Here is a 20399-nt window from a genome sequence, read left to right as displayed (position 1 = left end):
ATCACTCGCTTCAGTTTCGGGATTTCTAGAAGATGATCAATATGGCCTTATCTACTGCATTGTCTTAAAACATGCATTAAAACACCTTAAAAGTGCATCTTAAATCTCATATGCTTAAATCTCACATATAAACAGCACAAATGTGAGCATATATAGTAAATCTATCCTAAGTATAAGCAGGCGAATCTGTTTTCAATATATTCATACTATAACGTGCACTTACATATTACAACATAGTCTGCATAGAATTTGACTACCGCGTGAAACGTATTGTGTCCCTCTTGCTATCAAAAATCTGGAAAATGCCACATGCAACATATTCAAAGAACTACAACCAAACGGAATCGTACTCTGGTATCCAGCTAGCCATGTATAGGTCCGATTCTCTGCCTTTGAATAAGGTTAACGAAAACGTCCGACCGTCAAAGTATTCAGCTCTACAAATACGTGTATTACTAGTACAGGTATCCATTCACTCCTCATTCTATGACTATGTGTATCGACATGTAGAGAGATACGGATATGTTATACATAAACGTCAGAAACGTCTCAAGCGGTCTACAAAATGCTAATTGCGCAGCGTTTATATTTACAAACTGTCGCCAATACATGACTTGCTTCTACGTGCTTTCTTTTCAGGTGGTTGTTTCTGTATATATTTGGCAACGTTGCTATCATATATCAAACCAATTCGTACAATAAAAGGAAATTAAATTCACACACAAGAGTAGCACCATATAGTATTGAAGGTTACCAAGTCAGGCACCTTCGAATGTAATACACAAGGATAACAACTGGACGCATACTATACTGTTAGACTTGCCCCTGTGGCGTCGCCAAAAACTGGAGTTAGAGGTAAGAGGTACGTTGTGGGAGTACAGTATGGCAGTAGAAGTACTGTCTGAGAATACTCATTTGTAAGTGGTCTTGTCGAAGGTACCTTATCCACTGTCATTATGGATCACTTCGAGCCGACATCAACCGTATCTATACTTCTTCCTTCTTGACATCTAAAATAAGATGAAATATGAGTAGGGTAGTCAACGAGAGTAGTCTGGCAAAAGTCACGTAGATCGTAGATTATACTTGAATTCACGTCAAATAGAAAAAGACGAAGAAAACTTTTAAAATGCACCCAATAATACTGAATGCTCAAGTCAACGATACGAATACTTAATAACATTTTGAAATACTATTCATATGAAACACAATTGTTGATATATAAATCAAAAAAATAATGGGCAAACGGATTGTTCATCCGTACCCACCTTCGATCCCAATGGTACCGTCTGGCTGCTGTACTGCCCTTTGACCTCCTCCTAATTTCCTGGCGCTAACCCCATCATAAACAACAATGGCCGGTGCCTGGGTTGGTAAAAATAAATATAGCATTACTTATATATGCTAGAAACGAACGCCAGTGTGAGCAAACACCAGATACGACAACACAGGCTAGGTACTTTACTATGCACCATAAAACAATGAAAGGAAAATACAAGGAGAATCAAACTGTAATATTTTCCCAATATCTTTTAAAGTAAAAAATTACAATCAACTCAATACTCATCATTTTAAAGGATTAACGACTGATAATTTTAGAAAACCATCCACACCGATACATATGAGTATTTACGCAAGGTACAAAACAATAGGGAAAAACTGCATCGTATTGGAAGACGAACTTTAGATCGTGAAATCATGTTTCGGTGTTTTTCAGAATATGCAAATGATCTGTGACGTACCTCGTGTCCATGGTAACCGGAGCAGACGGCGGCACATGAGATGCAGGAGAGGATGGCGGTGAGGATGACCTCAACAATGGCGCTGAGAAGCACCAGCACGATTATCGCAACGTAGTTGTCCTGTTCAATAAAAACAGCACATAAACAATCAAAATTTATGAGCAACATCTTAAGATAACAATCTGTGTTGTTTGTTATATTGCACAATACACCTTTCTCACGCGGCGGCCATGATAGATCTAAAACGAGTTCAATGTGGTAAACAAAAGGCTGTCCATCATAATTAGCAGTTCGACCAATGGTAGCCTGCCAATTAGGAAATCGACCAATAAGTGAATGGCTGCAAATTCGTTAAAAATTTGCATTATTATGTTTTTATTTTGCATCTCTTAGGGGACTATGGGGTCAGTCTACACTACTCTAAATTGCTACATTTTTCGGTGCATAACACTTCTTGTAATATTTATTATTCCATCTTATATCATGAAAATTTGTGTGGTTTGGGGGAAAACTAAATGGGACCTGATTTTAGAAATAAGTTTTGTCTGTTTGCCTCATTGACCTCTTCTTCGATCTATCATGGCCTCCGCGTGAGAAAGGTGTATAGATAAGGATTTTAAGGTTTTTCACATTTTCTTCTTCAGGATAATTGGCGGATAGTGGCCGATATCGACTTCCAACAACTTTTGACCAGTTGCGCACGTCACAGTTATGAACGTCACGTGCCTTGTCGTCAGAGACTAGCATAGCCTATACTAACTGCCAAATGCTTAGGTCAGGGACTGGCCCCTTGCTCCTCTCCGTCAGGACTTTCAAAATTGCACGATCCTTTACACTTGTTTCCAGACTAGTATAGTACTAGTCAAAAATTTTCCCACTCTTTGCTCGGTAATGGACTTACATAGTACGGCCAGTCCTTGTACACTACCCTCCTGTAGCTGTCTGTGGAGGTGTCGGGTGCAGAGTCTGCGTCCTCCTCACGCCGACGTCTGCCACCGTCATCGAACGTCAGCGGCGCCGTCACGGCAATCTTGAACAAGGAAAGAACAATTAAGATATTTTTTCGCCTTGTCAAAGTTTCAGTTGAAACTCCTGATTTTTTGTAAATTCATTCTTAGTAGTATTTGTATTTGTTTTTACATTCAGAGTTACTGTAGTATGGACATTGAAAGGTGGTTATAATGGTTATCAAAGACAGGTACAGGTACTAGGTATAGTTAAGAATACTGACCTCTTCTTCAAAGTCAATAGGAGTGAAGGGCAGCTCAGTAGTGGTGGCAGCTGGTGCAGCCTCCCCATCAGCAAACAACTGCAACAGTTGAAAAACAATTGAAAGTATAAATGAACAAACTAACCGATGCCATGGTTTTGTGTATTGTAGATTTGTATACAAACTGTGGAACATCTTATGTATTAGCCCAACTCGATTGTAACATTATATCTTGTTTTAGCCCTTTTAGCCTATGTTAATAAGTATGTTAAGTCTTATTCTATACACCTATTTTGTACTTTGTGTAATAGGTGTTGCCATACATTGTACCATACTATGCTATTATCAAAACACGAAATGTATTTTATCACTTGGTATTTACCGGTGCAATGATCGAGTGGGTAGAGTGCTCGCCTTGCATTCGGTAGGTCGTGAATTCGATCCCCGGCCATGTCATACCAAAAACTTTAAAAACGGTAAACACTGTTTTTTTCTGAGGGAGAGTATGGGAGTTAAACACACGTCACTACCAGCCGACTAGCCCCCTGCTAAGGCTATAGTGACTTACACTGTGTGGCCCACGGGCTACAGAAATGGAGATGGGCGCAACCCCAAAGCATTAGTACCAGATGTAAGGGCAACCTTTAATAAACTATTCGGCTCACGTCCTGTACGGTGACAGCGACCTCCTCGTCCAGCTGTATGGGAGTGAAGGGGAAGCCGGTGGTGGTGGGGGCGCCGGTGGTCGCCTCAGCAGCCGCAGCCTCCCCGCCCACGGCCGGTCCTGTGATCGGGATGAGCTTGGTGTGGGTCTCGAAGGCTTCCTCGTAGTAGATGTCGTGCTCCTGGCCGAGCTCTACCAGCGCCACCAGGACTGTAGTCACCGTCGCCAGGAAGGCGAACAACACGAAGACGAGGAACGCCGTAACCTTAGAAAAAACGATACAAAGCAAAATTTATTGCAAATTCTTTCTCACGGGCTAATTGCAAGTGACAATAAAAAGACAATCATTGATAAACAGTATAGTACGGAGCTTTTATTGGGTTTGACTTCATTTTCTGGGACTTTCAGAGACGAAGGAACCCACATTTTCTGTAATGTGTGGAATGGGTCTATAAAAAAAGAAAATACATCTGCAAACAATACAGCAAACAAGAAGAATACAACAAGCTAATAAAAAAGTATGTACGTTGATGAAGGTTAGACGTGCAGGTAACATTACAGATATGGCAAATAGCAGGTACTCGAGCAACTGAATATGATTTTCGAAACGATTTTCCAAAACCATATCCAGTTGCTTGAGTAACTGCTATTTATCAATTTACACATCTTTACCGACACCAACAAGTAGAACGTAAACAATGTATAAACAAATCACGTTTGGAGTATCTACATATTTCGCTAGATGTCGCTGTCGTACGTACCAGACAACCATCGCCTGGGTTGTAAGCACTTCTGATGGCGAATATACCAGCTAACAAGACCTGGAACACAAAACGTTGCATCAATGTCAGTGCATATCTACATGCCGTTAGGCAAAAAAAAGGTATATACATCAACTAAAGAGGTTTGCTGCTGGCGTGTCGACTATGGAGATATTTAGTTAGACTAGTAACCTAGATATGAGATAATGTAGTACACGTGAAACGTACCAGTGGTTCTATTGAGTTAAAAGGTTAGGCAGTGATACTCTTGAAGTTGTCTGATTGATAATTTGTAAATGATACAAACGATGACAATAAGTATATATTTTTATTGACCACAAACAAAGCTTCCTTTAACAGCTGACCCCCTGACACCAGCTGAACCGTCAGTAGTAACCGCAGACAGCGGACCGAATGATCCACATACTAGCCTTGTTATTACAGTATCGTTGCACGGAAGCAAAACATCGAGCTTGACATACAAATGAAAAACGCCACCACTTCTTAAAAAGACAGTTGCTCTTAACATGACGAGAAGTGTGTTAATCGAATGGAATAATGCAAGCCTCGCAAAACCAGGCATTTAGGAGCCAACATATGTCAATAACGTAGACGAGCTCGAGGTATTATTTTTTTAGGCATACGAACTTCTGGAGGACGAGGCCATAGTAGTGTGTGATGATGTAATATATTTGTACAATGTCGTACGTCTACATCGCATATACTATGTATCAAATGTCGACCGAAAATGCTTGTACGTACCACGATCCCGCTCCATATAGGCGCGCCCACGTGCGCCACCAGCGGAACACAGTAGCCATGACACGCGCCCAGCCCGATTACTCCCAGCAGGATACTGAAGATTTTACTTTGTATAATAGTTGGCCTTTGTGTAATAATTGGACTTTGTGTAATAGTTGCTGCCATACATTGTACCGTGTACAATCGTCGTGCAATAAAAGTTCTTCTCTATAATGTATACTTACCACGATCCCGCTCCATATAGGTGCTCCCACGTGCGCCACCAGAGGTACACAGTAGCCATGACAAGCGCCCAGCCCGATTACTCCCAGCAGGATACTGAAGATTTTACTTTGTATAATAGTTGGCCCAGACTTTGCCATTGTGTAATAATTGGACTTTGTGTAATAGTTGCTGCCATACATTGTACCGTGTACAATCGTTGTGCAATAATAGTTCTTCTCTATATTGTATACTTACCACAATTCCGCTCCATATAGGCGCGCCCACGTGCGCCACCAGAGGTACACAGTAGCCATGACACGCGCCCAGCCCGATCACACCCAGCAGGATGCTAAAGATTCCCAGAAACAGCAGGGCGACTCCCAAGAAGTACGCCCCCTTCACGCTGTAACCTGTGGTTCTGCACATCCTAACGTCTGGAGACAAACGGGGAAGGTGTCATGATTGAGAACAATGTATCGACCGCCCTTTGATTGTTTGTTTATAATGCCAAATCGCAGTTACTCAAGCAGCATGCTATGATTTTGGATGATCCCAGTTCCTTGAGTAACTGCTATTGGCATATATGGAAATGTGTCAGATGTAAATAACAAAGATATGGATTGCATTCTTTAAGTCGTAATACTAGAGACAAAGAGCGATATCTGCCACACATACATGGTATCCGGATTGTAAGCCAAATTTTGGTGAGAGCACTTCGCAATATGGCTAACTCTATGATGGCAGACGGAACATGCTTTACATTAAATCTAACATACGTTTGAACTTTTTGTGGCTTATGCAAAACTGGGACAAAGAACGCAATGAATGTGTTCACAAGCTTTTATTTCTAATTCTTATCTTCCAACTATGATGATGATTCTTTGTTCACTGTCAGAATGGAAAAGTATCTAAGCTAAGTCCCAACCTGATATCCCAAAGAATTCTCCTAAACACCCCAAAGAATCCGTCACCCACTGACTGTGGCTTGCATGTTTGTTGTTCACGTTGGGCTCGGTTACTATAATAATAATATCGGGTGTATTTTGCAGCCAGTAGGTACCCAATGTGTGGGTAATGAGGCTGTTTAACGTGGTCGAGGCACCTCCTCGAGCACGGGACCCCCGTTTTACGTCCTCCCGGAAGACAATTTCGTGGAAAGCTTCGTGAGGCTACAATGTACATCCAAGTACTGTCCGGACCGCGCGTTGCTTAACTTCCGAGATCGAGAGATCGGGTGTACCAACGCGCCAGGCGGCCGTAACTGTCACAAACGGGTCAGGTCATTTTGCGTGTCAGTTGTGGCGTACATTCTCTTATCGCCAGACAGATGCTTCTAGTATTACCGTATTGAGTTACTTTGTTTATATTTCTGTTAGGGAGCATCCTCGAGGTTATACATAATAGCGTAGAGATAAAACGTTTTAGAAAATATTTTTACAATGTGATCCCTTTTCTTCCCGATACCGAGAAGGCTTGAAGACCACCGTCGTACCAGAAACATCAGGAAACGGACAATATAAAGGTGCAATCTCACCACACTTGCGTCAAGCTTGCGTCACTTTGGGGTTCGTTCACTGCGTCACTGTTTCGTCATTTTCTACGACTTTTATAATTTAGATATTACGTAATACGTAAAAGTATAACTTAGAAGACGACAAAAAAAGTAAGAAAATTCGTCCTTAATGTCTGAAATTCGTTGAGTATCTTTCGAGCCCATCAGTGACGCAAGTGCAGCGAAAGTGCAACTAAACGAAACTCTTTTACGTGTTGAAACATGTATTGAGTCTTTGCGTAACATTCGTAGTCTAGTATTTAGTGACATATGACCCTACTTCATGACTAAAAAAGTCGTGAGTTAGAATTCCGACATGCGCACTGCTTGCAGTTCTATTATAATTAGGGCAGAACGCCATTGTCCATTGTTCCGTCACAAAAAGAGCTAGGGAAATTTTCCCTGTACAATAATTCTATAAATATTGTACATACCTTCTACTAATAGTACTATAATTCTGTCATCTCTGTCGAAACCAGTTGAATAAAGACACATCTGTTTGTTGAGTTCATATGAGCCGAAATGGTTTAAAATCATTTTTAGTTATTTGCGGATATCGATACTCTGTTAAGGTGCGCTCCCACTGCACTTGTGTCAAGCTTGCGTCACTGCGGGGTTGGTTCGAAAGATACTCAACGAATTTTATAGATATAGAATGAATTTTCCTTCTTTTCCTTCTTTTTGTATTTTGTCGTCTTCTTAGTCATACTTTTACGTTTTACGCAATATCTGAATTATAAAAAAAAATCGGAGAAAATAACAAAGCAGTGGCGCAGTGAACGAACCCCGCAGTGACGTAAGCTTGACACAAGTGCGATGAGTGTACCTTAACTCAGACGCATGGCAGATATATGAGGCATGAACCAAAGGATCACTGTCACGGGGACTATTATAGGAATGTTTGGATCAGTGGTACACAGGGTCATATAACGCATCCTGACCCAAATCAACCATTAGAAAAACAATCTGCTCAGTGAAAAAATAGCAAGTGGTGAGACACAAGCGGTGAAGGGGGCGTGTACAGAACGCTATGTATATCTTTTTCCGGAGATAATGTCTTTACAAATGTATACGTGCCAAACGTAATTCTACAATTCTGGAAAATAGCATGTATAACGCCACATTACCGATAATTTTCTAACATATTAACGACTCCAACACGTCAATTTCTCTGTCAGGGAAAGTCGGTGTGGAACAATCGTTGTACAATAGCCAACAACTAAAACTACTCAAAGTATATAGGTAAACTTAAGAAAGATTTACTGATTTTCCGTTAACGTGCAAAATTCCAAACGCAGGGAACATCAAAAACAAACGCAGATGGTGTTATGCGGCTAGAGTGTAGCCTGGAATGCTGTACATTGAACATCAGGAGTGCGCATATTGTTCAATTAGTCGACTTGCAGACGATACCACAGCTAGTAGATGCCATGAAAAGTCGTTATCATGGATATCTAACACCCATTTCAACATTACGAAGTTAACAACACGCATAACTTACCAGATGTTGTGGGTTTCCCAACTCTTGGTGACCACGCTAAGGAATGGGTGGAGGCGCATCTATAGCCGTACGGCGCATGCGCCTGGTGGTATTCTAACCCCGGCCAGCGCTCGGTGATGTTACACCAGGTCACAGCTGCCGATGCCTCTCAACCGGCAGGGACCGGTCAGTGACCAGATGATACCCCATCTCTAAGCAGATGTACGCACTACTTTGGGGAAGTTCATGTATGAGTACATTTTGCGAACCATTTGGTCCTTTGTACGCTTTTAAAACCGTGCGCAGATTGTCCCTTTAAATATCCGGCTTTGCAAAACTAACAGTTATATCCGTTGTAACAAGAGTTACCTTAAGCCACTACAAGTGGGAAAATAGCCGTGTAGAACCCTTCATTTTGATGCCCGGTGGGAAAATTTATTTTCTGTAGGTCAAGACGTTTTTGAGAGGTGTAGGGAGCTCAGTAATGTAAGTGTATCTATTCCTTTTCTTTGTTTACTAACCGTCAAACCAAACAAGGCTAGAGAGCTACTTGAGACTAAGATTTATATGAAATCAGATAAGTGTTTTGGTTGATCATGTCATGAAAGATATTCTGACACTAGTGTACTGGGATGCGCTGCTTTTAAATTAAAAAAAAAGAACCATCCAGAAAAAAAAGAAATGCTGCTCAATTTAGCTCCATATATCTTTCTTTAATTCCCAATAAAACTTGGGAGTAGATTCGTAAGCTGTCCCTATAATAAAATGTGAAACAAACTAAGACAAAATGAAACTTAGTGAGTTGCTTCTTAAAAAAAAAAATTAAACGTCAAGACATTGCTTAATTATGTAGTAGGTCACATATGTAGTCCAGTGGTTTAAGTAGCCCTGCCTCCGCATGGAACTAGAAGCCTTAAGTTTGAGTTGTGGCTGTAACTCTCACCTGACATGAAAGGGTCACAGTCCTTATGATGGGACGTTCAGTGTGCTTGTTAAAGAGAGCTGTATAGTTCCATATAATGAACCTGTAAATACTGTACATAGCATCTGTCTTCTCTGCTATGATGGAAGTGGAAGAATAGCTAAACTGAATCAATCCTTCATTTCCACTTTAGCACTTAAAGGCTCTCTGAAACTCAGGTATTCTAAGCACACAAATATCCTTTTCAGAATATCTTCATGTACAATGTACATAGTACATGTATATTGTATTTAAGTGAACAATGCATAATTATGCACTATGAGATAACTGCAACAGGTCTATCAGCAAAGTCGTTCAAGAACAGCGCCGAGAAGATGTCATTGAAGAAGTTGGGATGATACTTGCAGGCACGATCACAGTCTGGGCAGAAGTTGACTTCCAGCAACACTGGCTGCATAATCTTCTCTCCTGAAATTGAAAAAAAAAGTCATGACAATGTCATCTGTTTTTTTCTATGTAGTCTCAACGGGCCAAGTGGCTAGACTAGTGGATATAAGACTGTGCAGTCATGTCACAGCTAGATGTTGAAATGAGTACCTGACTGTTCCCTTGCTCCTCTCTGTCAGTTCTCTCCAAGACTTTGGTGTAGAGGTAAAAGGCAATAGGAGGAAAGGGATAGGCTTCGCCTTCCAATACGGTGTCCTAGACACAGTGGACAACAACTCACTGCCCCGACAGCCTCAAAAAGGTTACAGGACTACCTTTCTTCATCATCATCATCATAATCGGTTCAAGTGCTTACACACGACAGGGTTATACCACCACTTATGGGGTGACAAACTCTTTTGCTGGGTGATTTCAAGACGGGATATGTCAGGTCTCCTGTCCGGGGAATGATGTAAATCATCATCATAGTTGTTTATTTGCAAAATCATGCCCGAGGGCTAATTGCATACACAGTCTCAAGAACTAAGAGAGGTAAGTACATAAAACTAGTGTCTAATCAACTACATGATACTATGGATACTATTGTCGGGTTTGACTTCTTCTTTGAAGGCAGTGGTTAATGAACTGTCACACATTCTGTATGATGGTGGGATTTTGTGCTTTTAATAGAAATGTAGTCTTTTGGTGATCATTTAGGTGGTAAAAGCTTGGCAAAATTGTGGCAACTGTTTGAAATAATGTATGGCTGATTTGAAATGGAGGCTTGCCAGGCCTCCTTCAGAGTGATTTGTCCATCAGGATGACCATTACCTTAGTTTACTACCTTTACTGTGCTGAGTACACACTATGTGTAACCACTCCCTCCAGTCCTTTTTCTCATTTACCTTGTTCATTTTTGTCCCATTTCAGCATAAGGTCGATGGCATAGAGGGACCTGGCCATGGGGTAGTGTCCAATCCCATACGGCGCCTCTCTGCTGACAGCTGACTCAAACAGCTCTCGAAAGGCACTGAAAATGGACAACTACAGGCAACAGAAACAAATAAATTATGAAAAGTTACATGAAAGGTTTCATATCTCCATGAAATAGTTAGAGACTTTGTATATTTCTTGATGTAATTAGGTAGTTGACATACGGGGTTATAGTGCACTGTTGGGGTTATACCACCTTACAACTTTTTGACTGATATCAGACTGGGTGCGCCAGGCCTGCCATCCCTGTGAATGATGCAAATCACTGTGTTGCTTGGCTGAGATGAGACAGAGATTTGCCAGGCCTCCATGCATGGTTTGCAGTGAATCACCAATGGCAGATGAAATCAGGATTTGTACCAAGATGATGTTGCACTATCTTTTTAAATTTCTTGAGAAAATATAACAAAATCATATTGTCTGTATAGGGCACTTTTTCCTCATTAGATGTCAGTCATAATCATTTAGAATTGAAACTTAACAATCACTGTGCAATCATGAAGCATACAGTTAATTAATCTTCTTACTATACAGAAAATTATAAAAAAAAAATATTATTAATAACAGAAAAGAAAAATAACTATAGGACAGAAATTTTTTGAAAGTAAAAATGAAAAAAAAGAAGACATCTTTTACCTCTACACCCTTCCATGGGAAGTCTGGATACTGTTTCTCAAAGATAGGGATGAAGTCATCGTAATGAACCTGCGAGAAAACCAGTCAAACAAGTTAGAATTTAGATATGTCGAACCTCCATGGAATATTCATTGACTGATTTGATTTGATTGACTTATTATCTTTACCAAGAAGGTTATATTTTGGGTACCTTCTTTCTAATAATAACATTGGGTAATTTACTAACTTTTTAGGTACAAAGCCCTAGGTGCAACTTCACTGACCTGATGTAACTTGGTGCCACCCTCTGTGTAGTTCATCACTGTGAAGTGCTTCTCATACTCATCCAGGTGGTCCAGGGAGAAGGGCCTGGATGCAATAAAAACAAAAATAATTACACCCCATTTTGCCATGTTTGAGGGGTTCAAGTTTTGGTGGAGTCTATTATCCAGAGTAAGGCCTTTACACCAATTTAGGCAGTAAGTCTATCTTCAGTCCTCCCTGAGTAAGTTCATTTTCAGACCATTGGACTTACTGTGGGTGAAAAGAGAACTACATGGTCTATGGTAAGTCGTTCATACATGTAAGTCCAAGGTTTACGCGGGGATGCCATCAAGATCTTGTATGCTCTCTATAGATGTATATACAAGGACTTCATACAAGGGAAAGGACATTGTGTACTACGTATGTAGGAATTACTTGTTGGCTAACAGCTTAAATAAAAATCTCAACTTCTGGTGCATTTTGCATTGAAATGTGTGTTGTCTCCAGTGAGTATGACATTAAAGGAATACAAGAGGGTGTATTTGCCCTCGGTTCCTATATATGCTCCCACCTTGTGTGATACGGAATAAGCCATGCTGCATTCTCTCATAGATGATGTATACTACAAACCAGGACAGCATACGAAAAAAACAACATTGTGTAAGGACTTACTTGTTGGCGAATCGCAGCCAGAACACCTTGTAGGCGAACAGCTTGAGTGGTTTGACAGACTGCAGCATGACGATGTAGCGAATGTCCATCTTCACCTGACCAACATCCTCTCTGTAGTACAGGACGGGGTCCTCCAGATACTTACACGCAACCTGAAGAAATAGTGATCGAAGAAACAGTCAATATTTTGGTTAAGAGATATCACAGGATATCATCTGAAGGGTCTGAGTTTGAATCCCTGAAAAAGGTAGAGGTAGTTCCATAGTTCCATAGCAGGCCATACGCCTGTATAACGAGTCCTCGTAGTGATACTCTGTGTAGGACGTTCCTGTCCTTACTTCGGCGTTCTTTGTAAGGCATTACGTACAACTTTGTTTAGGTGTTTCTGCATCATGTTTTGTAATTGTTTAATTAATTCTTATTTATATATTTTGTATTCGCCATGCAACAATTTGTACAATTCATTGATATTCAGTTTGGTTTCACAAACTGCGAGGCTGATTTTCTGAATAAAACTAAAGTCTAGTAAAACTAAACTAGTAAACTAGCCTTTTTGAGGCCGTAGGAGTAGTGGGTAATGTCATCCACTGTGTTTTAAGGGCACGGAATTGGAAGGTGGTCCCATCCCCCTCTTTTTACCTCTCCAGCCAAAGTCAGGTTCCCATTTTTACACCAGAGTGGAGAGAGGAATGTCGTGTGAAATGTCTTTCCCACGGACCCAACGTCTTTGCTAGGAATGCTAAATAGCTTCTAGGAATCTAATTTATAACTTCTCAATCTTGTGTCCATGAGCCTATATATGAAACTAGTAGCCTCTGACTGTTTGAGGGCAGTTTCATGGATAAATGATGACTTTCATAGACCAAATTTTCTTTACTTTGTGTGTGCTCTGTAGTCTTTTAAATCATACTTTTGCTTTCACTTTAAATTTACTCCAGCTACAAAATTAAAGGATACACAAAAATTAATTTTGGTCAGTCATTCAGTAGTCACAATCTAGTAAAAAATGGCTTTAGCAGGGTTGAACAAGTTTTCTAAAATTCACTTGTCCTATCGGGCAAGCACATAAAAAATGTATACGTACTTGCCCGAACCAATTTTTCACTTGCCCAAAATTCAAATGTCACTGTTACTAGTATATGCATTTTCACTTCCTCTGTAGACAATTGCTTGATGTCATGACTGTAAAAAGTAACAAGTATATCAAAATTGCACTAAAATCAATGGAAAAATCTTACTTGCCCGATCGGACAAGTGGGGTAGGACATGCACTTGCCCGAACAGCACTTTCACTTGCCCTGGACAATAGGGCTAGTGGACTTGTTTATCCCTGTTTAGATGATGACAAACCTTCGGTGATGTTTCGGAGAGCCTTATGATGTGATGCAGCTTGTTGGTGACTTGAGTGTCCAGTCCTCGAGCCAGGTTCCATGGCTTTAGGATCCAGTGGTTGTCCAGACCCCTACACGGGAGAGGGGCGTTACTGACAGGACTAGATTATACACAATGGCCCCACGGTTTGATGCGCTTTCTTTAAATAATTGTGCTTGATTGTGCATGCTTCATTGACATTACCAATTCTCAAATGCAGAGCCTTGCTTGTGTATAAACATAGAGTCTCTTAATCATCAAGTAATTGTAATCAAGACATTACAGTATAATAGACCTGATTGTTATGTTTTTTCATACATGACTGTCGTTATATACAGTACTTGCCGCACATTTATACAATATAACTTGGGGAGGCTCTGCTAAATTGGGCTGAGGTTTCCACTAATTAGATTAATTTGTGGGCGTGGTCTCTAATCAGATGTTATCCAATCACAGAATCACCCAAATGTTTCCTTTCAGTAATACCAATTCTCTGATTGGCTGACTGCTAGCTACAGGACACGCCCTCAAAATTGGAAACATCATCAGCCCAGTTTAGCAGCTGAGTTTCATATATAGGAACAATGAGTAACTTTTAGATTATTGAAATCATATAACATATTGATGTAAGAAAAAATATGTTTGGCATTTGATTTTTGTGAGACATTTGGGGTGATCAGCATTTATCAAAATGCAGCAATTATTTTAGAATATTTACCATATTCATGTTGCAAGTGTAACAATGAATTGGCATTTGTTAAACATCAAATTTGTACACATGATCCTAATAGCATAGAAATTCACAGTTAAACAATGAATAAAATTATTAGATTTCATCTTTTAAATCTCTCCAAATATCAATATTAGTTCATACACATTTACCTAGTAGTATACAATGTATATCACAAGTATTTGAAGTGATTTTGCAAGATAGCTTTCTAATATGTTAGCAACTAGCTATAATAGTAGTCTGAGTATGAAAGCCATAACTAAATGTACTTGAATACCTTTCTTCTCTCCGTTGAAAACAGGACACAAACTGTGGAAGTGCCCATGGGATGCCCTCTTGCCTGTGAAGCAGTCTTTCCGGTTATTCATCCAGGTTGACATCAGCGTGGTACATGTACATAATGTGCAGTTTATTTCCAATAGTCTGTGCCTTGCCTAGTGTTCTGATACTGTAGTTTTATGTTGTAGTCTAGTAGAAGGTGGACTGTGCTAGGTTCTTCAAGCCCCTGTCACACAGTTAATGAGCTTCATCTGTATTTGATTGCGAGCAGTTCATCAAATTTTAAACAGAATCAAGTCTGGGCTCAAAATACCACCTGCATAATAATAATGTAGCTAGTGTGAAAATTGGAGCTGTGCAGGTATTAATGTGGTGTTTACCTGCGCCAGTGCACTCATATGCAGAAAAAAGGATTTTGAGGCCTGTGAGTGTATCTTTCACCTGAAATATGAGTGAGATTGCTTGGTCAAGACGACCTGCAAACATCGGCTTATCTATAAACACCGGATGTATAATGCAGTGGATAATGTCCTTTAGACTTTCCAGATTTATTGGCCGACTACTTTCCATACTGTGTGACAGTGGCTTTAGGACATCTTTTAGTTTTTTTTTTTTTCTTTTTGAGTTTTTACCTTTAACTACTACTAGGCTAAAGTGATGATAAAACCATACCTTTCCTCCCTTTGTTGAAAGCTGGACACAAATTGTGGGAGAGCCCAGGCAAGATTAAAGGTCGTTGGCAGCCATTTTGGACCATTCTCCAGAGCTTCTGGGTCCTGATTGGTCACTGCCCTTTGACCAATGTAAGCCAGGCAGTCTTTGACAGTCAGGATACCCTCACAGGGGAACTGGTTAATGTAGACATCAGGGCGATCCACACTGAAGGTCCTGGGAGTTGCCATGGAAACAATAGACAAATTGTGATGAACATGATGTTGATTTAGAACCTAAAGGTTCTCAGTTTCAAGTGCCAATGTTGTGTCCTTGGGAAAAGAACTTTACACCAAATGGCACGTTACACCAATGAAATTAGTACTAATAAGGAGGTTAAATAAGCCTTCTTGGTACTACTAATACCTAACTTTTTGGAGGGACATAAAACCAAAGGGTAATGCTCTCCTTGCAATATTCACCTACTAGTAGGTAAACCACTGGCCACAGTTTGAGTTGATAAAACCTTAGAAGATACAGTGCACTGAGTGCAGTCTTATACAGCTTCCGTGTCAGTCTTACACACTCACTACCTTACAAAATCCGGTGTGCTACACCTCATAATGGTTTGCCAGTCATGTGAAGAAAGAAACAGGAATAACTACTGTAGCTGTATCTTGAAATAGAAAGGAGTACAAAAATTGACACAAATATCCAACTCATGTTTTGAAAAAGATAAGATGTACTATGTTCAATGTGTACATGTAGCTACAAATATAATACTGTAACACCAGTCTAGACTTGTGAAAGATAACACTGATGATTCAGTAATACATTTAAAAAAAACCTACTTAAAGTCCCGAAGATGACTTCGTGTCCACACAATATCTGCTTGGCTTTCCTCCTCCACGAGTTGAAACTGCGAATCAGTCAGGTTGTCTCTGATGACCTGGATATCCATGTACACTTTGTAAGGCCCTTCTCTATTGGTTAGTGGATTCCCAGTGGCATCTGGGATAGGTAAAGTTTCCCTGCATCCTTTTAGTCTAGTCTGTAGGACAGAATGCATTACATTAACATTTTTGTTTCCTAACACACTTTATTCTACTATTGCTTACTTGCTTAAGGCGAGTCCTTTCGGCCTATTAGAATATATAATCTAATCTAGATCTGTTGCTATTTAAGAAATCAGTGTACAAATTCACCTAACAAAAAAATAGCAATTAAGTTTTGATTAGGTGCATGTACAAAACATGTATATCAAGATTGACATATTGTTTAGTATTGCATCCTATATCACCGAAGTTATTTGTGAAAGGTCTTCAAAACTTACACAACGTATACTTTATGAATAACACATTAAGTAATGTGCTTTACCTAAAAGTAGTTTATTGGTTTTGAACAAAAACAAACAAATAAAACTGCAAACCAAGCTAAGTCACTGTTAGCAGGTACCGTAGTGTATAGGCTTTAAAATCTACTACGTTTTTAAATCTACTACTGAAAAAAAACGTACCCAGTAGAATTGGTCATCGACTGAAATTCCTTGGTTGGGTGAGATGTGAGTAAAGTCCTGTGGAATCCAGGCAAGCAGCCGACATTTTCTCTCTGTGTCGTCAGAGAGTCCATCAGCAAAATCACGGGTCACTTCATCTGAGGAGAGGAAATAACATTTTGCCGTTAATGCCATCAGACATTTACAAATGACTGGAGATACAATGTACAAACTATATGAAAGTAATAATTGTACCCTGAGTCAGCCTGCAGATTTACCTTATGTTGCAGATACAGTCATTCTCACATAGGACTGTTTAGCCTATAACCAAAGCTGTAGAGCTGATATCTATTAGGATTTTACTTTGATTAATATTATGGTCATCAAGAAATATACACAAGTTATGTTCATGACTGTTGTTTTTATGTTTTGAATCTTTTGTTGTCTTTAGAATTATACTTTTTGTACTGCTCAGCAACTGGTTTAGAATCTTTTGTTGTCTTTGAAATTGTACTTTTTGTACTGTTCAGCCTGTCCAGGTTTAGAATTATTTGTTGTCTTTAAAATACATTTTGTACTGCTCAGCTAGCCTGGGTACCATCTGTATTCTACCGGGGCTCCTTACACTTGCTACCCCTTTAGGGGGAGCCCTGGTAGAATACGGATGGTATGCAGGCTACTGCTCAGTCTGTCCAGGTTTAGAATTATTTGTTGTCTTTAAAATACAGTTTGTACTGCTCAGCTAGCCTGGGTACCATCCGTATTCTACCGGGGCTCCTTACACTTGCTACCCCTTTAGGGGGAGCCCTGGTAGAATACGGATGGTATGCAGGCTACTGCTCAGTCTGTCCAGGTTTAGAATCTTCTGTTGTCTTTAAAATAATAATACTTTTTGTACTGCTCAGCTACTGGTCTAGAATTTTTTGTTGTCTTTCGAATTGTACTTTTTGTACTGCTCAGCCACTGGTTTAGAAATGTGACCTTAGCATAATCATTAGGTCAAACCATTTACTTGTAGCATACATACCTCCACAGTCCAGGTCTTGTAACAGCCACATAAGTGTGTAGGAAGTTTTGGTGGGGACATAGTAGAAAGGCACCATCCTGCAGGCTGGCTCATCACAGTGCTGAATCCGGGACCCAAACTCATCGTTCACATACCAGAATGCTATCTTGTCATCAGCTGTCTAATGTTGATACAAAAACAGTCAACCATCATACACAGATAAAATTAATGTCTGAAATACTGGCAATGTGTAACAACTTTATCAGAGTCAGGCATTGACATCGTGGACTCATACTATGAATTGTAGTACATGTATTACTGAAGTCGTAAATTAATATCACACTTCATAATGCAAGGAAAACATACTTACAGCTCCCTGAAAGTTCAACTTGTACTGCCAGGTAAACCTAGATATAGAAATAGAAGCAACAGAGCATACTTCAATTAATATCATAGAAAGAGGGAGAGAGAGAAAGAGAAGGAGGGAGAAAGTAAGAGATAGAGGGAGAGAGATAGGGTGGGATGAGAGAGGAGGAGAGAGAGAGAGAGAGAGAGACAGAGGGAGGGAGGGAAAGAGTGGGAGGAAAAGATAGGGGAATAAAGAGGTGGGAAAGGGAGAAAGAGATATATTTGTTTTGGAATTCGAATTGATTGCATGGATTTTTTCTCATTCCCAGGGACATGAAACAGATGCACTGGGTACTATTAGGGCACTTCCATTTAACTCCCCAAACAAACAAACATAAAACAAGCAAGAAATAAACAAACAAACCTCCACATCTCATCCAGCACCCTCTCTGTCTTCTCCTCCTCAGACAGCTCCTGACAGATGTCCATCAGGGCGGCCATCCTGCCCAGAAGTCCCGGCACCTGCTGTAGCTGCAGCCGCGCGTACCCGTACTGGAATGTCCACGCATGGTCAACCAGGAAGATACTGGGGATGAGCCAAAAAAAGTACTATTGACAAGAAAAGGCTTGGCAGTCTAAAAGCAGAGAAAATCATCTGAATAATTTGAATACTTGAATTAAAATATTCCTACTCATCACTCAGAGTCACCAGGAATGTCAATAAGTTTTGGTTTAAATTTGTACCATTTGTAGGATCATTTGTAGGACCTGACAAAATGGAAAGCCTGACAAAAATGTCTAAAACTGAAAAGTATGTCCAACACAAGGCTCATAAAGGAACACCTGTTTCATCATAGATTCATACTAGTACCTTCCTTGTTGTATTACAGCACAATAGACTTGTAAGGAAATAAATACATAAAAGCTGGAGCATAACCTCACACTTAACCTCTGCTTGGATCTGAGTATTAGTACTAAGTAGTTGACATGTACAAATGCCGGAAGCTGGAATATTTGTCTACTGAAGTGAGGCTATCAGTTAACCAAGATGTGCAGATGCATTAGAAAATACCTGCTGGAATCACTGCTGTCCACGCCATCCTCACTTGTGACAACGACACACCACCTGTGATCCCCTGGGGTGGGGTTGTTTCTGTCCCCACCCCCCTCATCATCCCCTTCCTCCTCATCTTCTTCTACCTGCATCATGCCAAAATAATGTCCCGCATCGTAGACCTAGTTCCATCAGAAGAAAAGAATTATGTCATTCTGATGTCTTCATTTGACGTCATCTGCGCCATGTTGAATTTCAGCGTACTTCTGTTAACCATACTGCTACTGCTTAATTTAATTGCCCACTAACATGGTAGTGGGACGATTCAAATTATACTTTGTACGTCATCAATAATGAAAAGCCTGTATTGACAGAAAACATCATGTAAATAGTGACCTAAGTGTTATTGACAGCAGAGAACACAGAAATATATATATTTTTTTCATTGAAAGCATCCATTCACCTAGTACCTGGGGCTTCAAACACTGTCTGCGCAAGATATCTACTTTCTTAAATCTTATTGACAATCATTCTTGCTCAGGAATGCGAATAATGTCTTCCTTTTGCATCATTTTACAAGGTTTTCTCAGTCAGATCTTGGGTTTGGGTTGACAGGATCATGAGGAGTTATTCAAAAGATTATATAATATAAGAGGATCATCCTGTCAATAGTGAAAAAAGGAAGGAATATTTTGTCAGATCAATAGCCGAGGGCTATCGCTTTTTAAATATTTTTTTGGGGGGTTACGACACAAGAAAACTGTAAATATTTCGGCTACTAACCAAGAATCAATGTCCGTGATAAAGTTCTGGTTTTTGCCTGGTGAATGCATAATCTGAAAATTTTGTATTTCGTATGTTTTTCATCGGTTCCCGCAGGAACAGTTAATTTTAGCAACGGCGGTCGACGCGGTCTTCCTACGTATACATGTAACCAACGTGGTCATCTGACTACCACGCCCCCCTCCCCCCATGACACATTTGCCGCGTGATTTCAGCGCTAAATCTTACTTCGTCTCGAATCTTCTTTTGCACACCTGGCCAATAGACCTCTGGCACTCCAGAATTAGCTAGCTGTCCCCGGTGCAGCTTCAGAAAAGTCGGATAATCCATCTGACGATGGTCCACTGGGACAATTACGGCCTGCTCGGCGTCCGCCATGTTGGTTGACCTATGACCACTCGTCTCCTGATGACCT

The 20399-nt window shown here is 40.2% G+C and overlaps 2 protein-coding genes across 6 annotated transcripts; both read right to left on the bottom strand.

Moving 5' to 3' along the window:
- On the bottom strand, positions 1–8547 carry LOC118406728. 3 transcript variants are annotated; one of them, XM_035807019.1, is made up of 10 exons: positions 8397–8547; positions 5701–5777; positions 5140–5241; positions 4378–4437; positions 3618–3881; positions 2974–3051; positions 2644–2772; positions 1743–1862; positions 1269–1365; positions 1–1010 (listed from the first exon to the last, which is right to left on the bottom strand). In XM_035807019.1, the coding sequence occupies exons 2-10, from the start codon at positions 5767–5769 to the stop codon at positions 988–990; spliced, it is 942 nt and encodes a 313-aa protein (XP_035662912.1). In that variant the 5' UTR covers positions 5770–5777; positions 8397–8547; the 3' UTR covers positions 1–987. The 3 variants fall into 3 exon arrangements, with proteins under 3 accessions (XP_035662912.1, XP_035662911.1, XP_035662910.1); XM_035807018.1 differs by lacking the exon at positions 5140–5241 and having other exon boundaries at positions 5599–5777; XM_035807017.1 differs by lacking the exons at positions 5140–5241; positions 5701–5777; positions 8397–8547 and adding an exon at positions 5364–5516.
- Positions 8548–9048: 501 nt separating this feature from the next.
- LOC118406727 (tubulin--tyrosine ligase-like protein 12) lies at positions 9049–20399 on the bottom strand. 3 transcript variants are annotated; one of them, XM_035807014.1, is made up of 15 exons: positions 20213–20399; positions 19220–19383; positions 18572–18733; positions 18170–18206; positions 17821–17980; positions 16815–16951; positions 16150–16349; positions 15320–15535; positions 14646–14720; positions 13618–13729; positions 12268–12419; positions 11616–11700; positions 11353–11421; positions 10629–10767; positions 9049–9765 (listed from the first exon to the last, which is right to left on the bottom strand). In XM_035807014.1, the coding sequence occupies exons 1-15, from the start codon at positions 20360–20362 to the stop codon at positions 9614–9616; spliced, it is 2010 nt and encodes a 669-aa protein (XP_035662907.1). In that variant the 5' UTR covers positions 20363–20399; the 3' UTR covers positions 9049–9613. The 3 variants fall into 3 exon arrangements, with proteins under 3 accessions (XP_035662907.1, XP_035662909.1, XP_035662908.1); XM_035807015.1 differs by having other exon boundaries at positions 9054–9765; positions 14646–14708; XM_035807016.1 differs by lacking the exon at positions 14646–14720 and having other exon boundaries at positions 9051–9765.

This window comes from Branchiostoma floridae, chromosome 19 (assembly GCF_000003815.2).
Source record: "Branchiostoma floridae strain S238N-H82 chromosome 19, Bfl_VNyyK, whole genome shotgun sequence".
Classification (NCBI taxonomy): Eukaryota; Metazoa; Chordata; class Leptocardii; order Amphioxiformes; family Branchiostomatidae; genus Branchiostoma; species Branchiostoma floridae.
The sequence above is the reverse complement of the archived record's forward strand: the minus strand, read 5'-3'. Positions and strand labels throughout refer to the sequence as shown.

Coding starts and splice junctions, on each gene's coding strand:
- LOC118406728 (XM_035807018.1), bottom strand. CDS start 5,769: ATGTGCAGAACCACAGGTTACAGCGTGAAGGGGGCGTACTTCTTGGGA. Junction 2,773..2,973: donor CTATTGACTTTGAAGAAGAG/GTCAGTATTCTT, acceptor TCCTTGTTCAAG/ATTGCCGTGACGGCGCCGCT. Junction 1,366..1,742: donor CCGGTTACCATGGACACGAG/GTACGTCACAGA, acceptor TTACCAACCCAG/GCACCGGCCATTGTTGTTTA.
- LOC118406727 (XM_035807014.1), bottom strand. CDS start 20,362: ATGGCGGACGCCGAGCAGGCCGTAATTGTCCCAGTGGACCATCGTCAG. Junction 14,721..15,319: donor TTTCAACAAAGGGAGGAAAG/GTATGGTTTTAT, acceptor ATAACCGGAAAG/ACTGCTTCACAGGCAAGAGG. Junction 10,768..11,352: donor TCCCATGGAAGGGTGTAGAG/GTAAAAGATGTC, acceptor TGTTGCCTGTAG/TTGTCCATTTTCAGTGCCTT.